The sequence below is a fragment of the Cricetulus griseus genome (genome assembly GCF_003668045.3).
Source record: "Cricetulus griseus strain 17A/GY chromosome 1 unlocalized genomic scaffold, alternate assembly CriGri-PICRH-1.0 chr1_1, whole genome shotgun sequence".
Taxonomy (NCBI): domain Eukaryota; kingdom Metazoa; phylum Chordata; class Mammalia; order Rodentia; family Cricetidae; genus Cricetulus; species Cricetulus griseus.
This window is the reverse complement of record NW_023276807.1, coordinates 179,203,759-179,211,492: the sequence shown is the minus strand read 5'-3', so window position 1 is coordinate 179,211,492 and position 7,734 is coordinate 179,203,759. Positions and strand designations below refer to the sequence as shown.

At 47.9% G+C, this 7,734-nt stretch overlaps 1 protein-coding gene across 4 annotated transcripts in view; it reads right to left on the bottom strand.

Moving 5' to 3' along the window:
* Positions 1 to 313: 313 nt before the first annotated feature.
* The window catches only part of Tspan14 (tetraspanin 14), a 55,364-nt gene continuing 47,943 nt past the window's right edge, over positions 314 to 7,734 (bottom strand). For all 4 annotated transcript variants that reach the window (XM_035452400.1, XM_027389417.2, XM_035452399.1 and 1 more), the window contains 4 exons: positions 6,428 to 6,553; positions 5,572 to 5,616; positions 3,311 to 3,430; positions 314 to 1,918 (listed from right to left, as the gene is read on the bottom strand). In XM_035452400.1, coding sequence (XP_035308291.1) covers positions 1,847 to 1,918; positions 3,311 to 3,430; positions 5,572 to 5,616; positions 6,428 to 6,553 — 363 coding nt within the window. In that variant the 3' untranslated portion in view covers positions 314 to 1,846. The remainder of the gene's footprint in view (positions 1,919 to 3,310; positions 3,431 to 5,571; positions 5,617 to 6,427; positions 6,554 to 7,734) is intronic.

Below are 7,734 nucleotides of genomic sequence, written 5' to 3'. Positions count from 1 at the left end.
CATGCCCTCTGAGCACTTTTGCCTGGATGGGCACAATTTTCAGGGCTAGATCATGATAACTGTGAGTACTGTTTCCCTGAATCACGAGAAGGAAGCTTTTCCATTTCATGCTGACAGATGAGGGTGGCAATGCATGAGACACCCAGTTTCAGCTGTAGGGTGAAGCTGTCAGGATATGCCTCAACCAGTCGCAACTGATGCCTCAGGTCAGCTCATTGGCTCAATTTATCACCAAAATGCTTAAAGTGTTTTTTTTTTTTTTTTTTTTTTAATAGTGATTCCAAACAAAAAAAAAATGACCCAAACAACAGCATTAATATAAAGATATATTCCATAAAAGAGTTTGGCAGGTCAAAGAGAAGCATCACACTTCCTAAAAACACAAGCATTCTTCCTCCTCTAGTCTATAGAGAATTATTTAAAAAACTATAACATCATCATCATCATCATCATCATCATCATCATCATCATCATCATGAACACACACCCACCAGTATCACCAGTATACACCACACTAGAATGTACACCTCGGCAAGTAACTGAAGGTAGGCACTCAACCCCTGAACAGTGAGGACAGATACCAGCTACATTGAAGCATTAGAGAGGAGCCCAGCCCAAGGAGGACAGCCACCCAGTGTGCCTCAGGAGTATCCAGTACGTAAGACACACATCATTTTCAAGAGCAGCCCCAGAACAGCACTGACAGTGAACACATGGCAGAAGAGCAGTGTCTGGGTGGGGGAGTCACCTCGGGAGTTAACATAAGACGTGCTGAGCTTCCATACAGCACCTGGTGTCTGTGGCTCACAAGGGCCTGGCTGCAGAGTATCACCCTCCAGGGACAGCACACTTTGGGCCACTAGCTGTACTTGGTCACGAGAGGAACCCAGTTTCCAGCTAGCTCAGGAACTTGGGCTCCCTGGAGGGCAGTAGGGAGAAAGGGTCAATCAGAATTCAAGTTCTGGGGGCAGTTTCAGTAGCACCGAGACCAGAAGACAGTGAAGCCAAGCAGGGGTGCGTGGAGGGAATGTGGACGACAGGGAGAGGCTGTCACAGCTGGTTCTTGAGACACTCAGGGAACTGAAGAGGACAGCTTGGTCCCAGACACTGGGTAAGGCTGCTGAGAAAAGGATGCCGGAGAGAGGCAATGAAGACATGGTGAAGAACATTCTTATCCTATAAATAAACTATTTACACGCTTTAAGAACAGGAGAGCTGGCTCTCAGCAGGGCTTAATGCTATGGAGACACAGGCTGTTCTACCCTGGGAGAGCAGTGTAGGCTTGGAAGGCAGTGGCGAGGTGCTTCCCTGGGACCGGTTATGGCTGGCTCAGGCTTATTTCACTTGGACATGGCTGAGGATCCTGCAAGCCGGTGGCATGTTTGCACTACCATGAACCCTGTTGGCACTCGGGAACCCACTGGACGACTTACACTTCCTCATGCTTTTTGATCCGGTGGATGCAGAAGTTGTTCCCAACCTGCTGGTCCAACACAAATGCCCTGCCCACAAAAGGTAAGAGTTGAGCATGGACCTAAGCCTTATTGAGTGAGTAGGGGCCTGCAAATTGCTCATGGGCTCCAAGAGGGCCATCAAGCCCTCCTTGTAGCCATGGGAGCCATCTGTCCTCAGAGTCACTACTCCACATGAAGAGACATTCTCTGTCTCTGGGCAAACCCCTTCAGAGATGCCATGTCAAGTATGGGCAGATGAGAAGGGGCCTTCGTCTTCAGCACCAGCAAGAAGAAACAGAGAGATCACGTCACACTGATGCCGAAGACTGGGGTCTGGCTGTGGGTGGCTTCACCTCCACGTGTGGCTCAGCTCCATTTGCTGCCTCTGCTTTTCAGAAGTGATGACCTGCCTTTACTGCCTCGATGTCTGAGATCAGAGTCCTCGCCAGGAAGATGCCGAAGATCTGAAACCAAAGCCAAAGATCAGCAGCCCAAAACAGGGCAGGGAGCAGAAGAGCTGGTGGAGACTGCCTACATGGACTCCCTAACCTACCCTACCAGGACACGGGTAAAGTGTGAGCAGAGCTTGAGCAAGTTGCAAAGCCTAACCCAGCCCATAGAAAGGAGCCCAGGAAGGCTGCTGCATCCCTCAAGCATGGAAGAGGTCAGAGCAGGAGCCAGAGTAGAACAGATGCTCAACCTGCTTCCAGGGAATGAACACGCCATACATCAAAGGCGGGACCCATAGATTTGAGCTCTAGGTCAAACAGAAAAATAACACCAACTATTCAGAACCAGTCGCCCTACTGGCATGAGTCCTGGGAGAATAGTATCATGACCCTGATGTCTGCAGACATACCCTGACCTTAGCAGGCTAAGGTGAGGCTTTTCTACCTAACTTGGAGGTGTGCTTGGTTTCTCCCCCCTTTGAGTTCTATGTTTCATAATTGAAGCTGGTCTCTCTGAAGTCTTCTTTTTCTGCCCACTTCACAAACTTTTTCTTTTCCAAAGCTTCTCTCTAGTCTTATTCTGTAGTCACCCGATACAATGACAGAGTGAAGAATAAAGAAATGTTATGTGGCTGCAGCCAGGTCTGCTCCAGCCACCTCTTCAAGGCAGAGCTGTCTGACATGTGTTCTCCATGTAAACACAGCCTCCACTGTCCCACAAGCTGCTCAAAGGCTGCCACTGCCTCTTCCTAAGGGCACCTAGCAAAACCAACAATTTCCCTGACAGAACTGGGTTCTTGACTTTTTCTAGATTTTCCAGTGGGCATCACCCATTCACCCCTGGACCACCAATGCTGTTCACATGAAAAATTTGTTTCAAATGAATAAGTATAGCTGTAAACCACAAAGGATAGTGGGCCACAAGGGCCTCTGTGGTGAGGGGAAGACTCCAGAAGCCCAGCCAGGGACAGGGGCAAGACGTTCTGGGATGATTGTCCCAGCTAATTGGAAGAGTCACCTCCCATGCTAGAGTACCTAATGCCTCCTTAAATCCTAGTTCAGTCTACCAGAAGGGAAAGATCCTAAAGAGGTGACAGTTATAGGCCATTCACTCCAATTATCCTGACCATTACACAGGAGATACCATATGAAGCTTACTGGGTCCTCTAGAGAGGGTCACAGCTGTCCTGTCTGTCTACCCTAAAGGTCTTCCTTCAGGTAGCAGACTTTGGGGACAGAGGAGCCACAGCCCATCTTGAGTCCACCCTACAACACTCATGTACAGGTGCCACCATAGTATACATATTCATGCACATGCACCAAGCCTTGGACACTCTATTTCCCAGGCCAAATTCCTTCACAGCATACCATGTGCTAAGGGCCCAGTGCTCAAATTCTGGGGCATACCTGCAGCAGTGAGATGGCAATGAAGACACCAGCCACAATGTAGATGTTCCTGGGGAGCCAGCCTTCCAGAGCCTGGATGCACCCTTTTGTAAAGATGAACTCATCCCACTTGCTCTTCAACTGCAGAGAAAAAGCACAGTGGCCTCAGCCCAAGCACACACCATCCCTGTCCTGCCCCCAGAGAGCCTGGGCAAGGCACAACATTTAGATGATGGGCTTGGGGGCTAAACGAAGACCATAGAGAAACCCTGCTTGAGATTCAGGCCAGGCCTATCCCAGGGCAAGCTGCTATCCTATCACCTATCTAACTAAATCACCGTTCGTTCTTCTCTGAGAAGAGCCAAAGATGAACTCATTCTATATCTCCACACCTGGAGACATGCAAGGGAACTATAGTCAGAAACATGGACCTGGGGTCAACTCCCAGTTTAGCCTTGAAGTTTAGCTACTATGTCCTGACACCTAGTTAGGAAATATGTGTCTTTCGAGGTACAGGTGAGGAAAAGGGATCCCAAGCTTTCTCAGTCAAAGAAGTTGGCAGAAGAAAGGACAGCGGCTCTTTAGGTTGTCTCCCATTGGTAAGCTTGGCTCTGGGAGACAGTCAGCCAGCTCCCCTTCTACCAATCCTTCTGGAAAATCAAGTGTATGGGGACCCTATAACAGCACATACCCCACTCTTACTACCTCATAAGTGGCAATCGGTCCCAGTTTCTTCCCTACCAACTCCCTCCATGTCAACACAGATGCAACATTAACTCATGTCAGGGGCATTATGGGATTACACCGTGCCATCATTGCTCCCCCTCCCCCCAACCTCAGATTGTGACTATTTGAAGACAGATCTTTACAGATATCTAAGGTCATCAGGATGAGATCTAATCAACTGACTGATGTCCATACAAGAGACTAGACACAGGGGCACACAGAGACAGACCATATGAAGAAGGGAGGGAGAAGATGTCTAAGCCTGGGATACAGGCCTGGAACAGATCCTTCGCAAGCAACCTCAGAAGAAGTCAACTGAACTACTAGGCTCCAGAATCATGAGAAAATAAATGCCTCCCTGTCTTAAAATTTTGTTTTGACTGCCCAGCATGGCAATAAGATTCTTAACAGGAAAGCTGGGTTCCATACAGATGCCTCTTCCCGGCTTTGTCTGTCTGGGATGCTAAGACAAAGCATCATAGTGGCCTAAAGAGCCAGAAATTTTGTTCTCGACATTGTAGAGGCTTAAGCCTAACACCAAGGCACTGGCAGAGTGTCTGGTGCTACATTCCAGTTAAACAATGTCTTCCCACCAAATTCTTACACACTAAGAGACAAAAGGCTCTTGGGATTTTTTTAAAAAGATTTATTTATGTCTGTAAGCATTCTGGCTGCATTTATGTCTTCACCCTCTGTGTATACAGTGCCTGCAGAGGCCAGAAGGCAGCACCCATCCTCTGGAACTGGAGTTGCAGATGGTTGTGAGTCACTGCATGTGTGCTGGAACCAAACCTAGGTCCTCTGCAAGAGCAACAACTCTCCAGGCTGTATTGGGCCTTTTAACAAGGTCAGTAATCTCAATCATGAGGGCTCTGCCTTCACTGGAGACAAGATTTCAACTTGTGGATTCAACCAACACCCTGTTCCTGTGAAACTGAGGTCAATGGAAGATTTCCAAGATGCAGATCGACTGTCCTAGTGTCAATGGATAAGAAGGGGAACTTCTACATTCCCTGACACCCCTCTTCCACAACAGTAGCCACCCCTATTACCAAAACCCACCAGAAAACAGCCTGCAGTAAGGGAGGGGTATGCCCTTCTGGCTACCTTATCATACCCAAGTCCTCACTCACTGTGGTCTGAAAGAAGCACTGGATTCTGAGCCCCACCCTAGTCCTGGCATCTCCCTCTTGCTCCTGCCTCCATGTGGAGATGAACACTCCACAAGCTTTATCCTCAATTCCTTACAATAGATAACTAGCCAAATCCACACTACTAATGCAGTGATAGGGTTAGTGATAGAAGGGCTTTAAATCTGTGTGTATGTACACACACACACACACACACACACACACACACACACACACACACACAGAGAGAGAGAGGCATGCTCGTAGACTCAGCTCACTTCAGGCTTACATGTGATCTTCTAACTGAATCTTCCTGTCTCCCTACTCTAATTTGCACTTTTGCTAAAGCAGGAGGTTAGACCACAAGACTAAAACCTAAGGAACAGTTCACTAGAACCCTTTGAAGCTCTCTGTTGGTATTCTTACCTGAATCCTGACATCATAGCCACACTGTGTGTTCACAACTTTTTGCTGTAAGAAAAGCAGAAAACTTAAGTCACTCTTGTCCTGTCAAAAACCTGGTGTTAGGCAGCACTAGAAAAATCACACCTGAGCAACAGGAAACACCTGTGGAAATTCCATCACCACTCACACCCTGCATTCAACTGGCAGCTCCCCTCCCAGGCAAGCACAGGGGTCAGTGAGCTGTTTCTGTGGTGGTTTAGCAGTAAACTTATAGACACAGGTCACAGAACCAGGACTCACTCTGCCTCCTACCCAGGATCCTACCCAGGTAATAACAGAGTGGAGGTTTGCTTCTCAGAGGCTGTGGCTAGACAACACAGGGCTGTACAAAAGCTTAGTAGGCCCCATCAATACTCAAGCAGATCATAATCTTTCTTCACAGAACCCCAAGGACTTGGGCCTTAGACTAGGAATGAAATCAGGTGAAGAAGCTGCTAAAAAATAATTAACCGTGGAGCTTCTGTCCCCCACATGAGATGTGTAACCCTACAATCACCATAAGTTCTGGGCACTGCGTAAACTTTGCAGATAAAGTACAAAAGGGGACAGGCCAGAGCACACTACCTTCACAGTAACGCCAGGGGCTCCATTTGAGGAAGGATGAGTTTGCCTCCTTTACCCAACACAGAGCCAAAGTGCAACACTAAGAGGCTTCCCAGAATGGGTGCACGGGAATTCAGAGTTGCAAGGACCAGAGGCAGAGATGAAAGAAAGCAAAGGGAATGCACAACACTCCATCAGTGTGTTGGAAAGCAGCAGCCTGGAAGGCTCTGCAAGTGGCAGGAGCTGCTGGGCTGCAGAAGGGACACACACTCACCGCAGGATCTGGCACACAGCAAGAGAAGGGTACCCCACATTTCTCTCGGCTGTAGCTGGCACCACTGCAGTTGAAGTACACATTGAGGTCCCAGTCTTCAGGGCCATAAGCCCCACAGCACTGATTCTGAAATCACAAAAGCCAAGAACCACATGAGGAAGGCCAGGATCACTCATCCAACAAAGGTGTCTTAGGATGTCAGAGACAAGCATGTTCCCACCTACCAGACAGAGCAACACCAAGGCCCACAGAGAAGCTGAGTAACACCAACAAATGGTAACCCTTTAAGAAGGAAGCAACAGCGGTGCCATCTCCTCTGTCTAGCTTTCAGCAGGCTAAGATCCAGTCACTCTTTGACAGAGCCCACCCAAGCTACACCCACTTCCCCTTTAAAGGTTCTTTGATGTACCCCTCTCCTAGTCTAGAGAACATTGCATAACAGGCCTCCCCTGCCCCCATAAATGGCCATGCTGGCCCTGATTACTTTTTTTTGGCCTTTTTATGTAAAATAACTGTTGAATATCTATAACAGGATGAGTTATGGCTAGGGTGAACAGCAACTCATTAAACTTCAGCCTTGACCCGGAGCCTCGACCCTCTACTCCGCTTTACATGGTGCAACTGACAAAAAGCCCTCATCAGCCTACAAAGGTGTGGCTCCAACATACTTAGAACATACTGTGATGGGAGCAGCCCACCCACAGCAGTTCTCTTTCCTACACTTACCTTTGATGCTGGCCTGGTGACAGCAGCAGCCAAAACAAAGGCCAACAGTAATTTCTGTGTCCCTCATATTCAACTTTTCTAGTGAAAATTCATCTTCCCCATCCATGCTTCTCCACTGTGCAAGGAGTTTTAATGACTTAATGGTCATCTGATGTTTCATCCCAAGCCCTAGAACTCACTGGATCCCTCTTTATTTTTAGAAGACAAGGAGTTGGGCATGGCAGAGTACAAACATTCTTCTAATTTCAATAATCAGGAAGTTGAGGCTTGTAAGCTTGAGGGTAGCTTGGACTACAGAGCAAGATCCTGTCTCAAAAGAGACAGAGACAGATAGGCAACAGGAAGGCCACATCACTTGGGAAAGAGTAGGGGAAAGTGCTAGAAACTAACAGACCACACCATATGAATACAAAAGAAAGAAGCAGAACAGAGAAAGGGCAGCAAGGCCATCCAAAGGGGACTAGAACACAGGATTCTCCCAAGTCACTAACAAGGCACAGGAGCTCCTCTAATCATATAAACGGGTTTTGCTGGAGCCCAGGCTATATGCAACAGGGTAAACAAGTTTTGGTTAATAACAG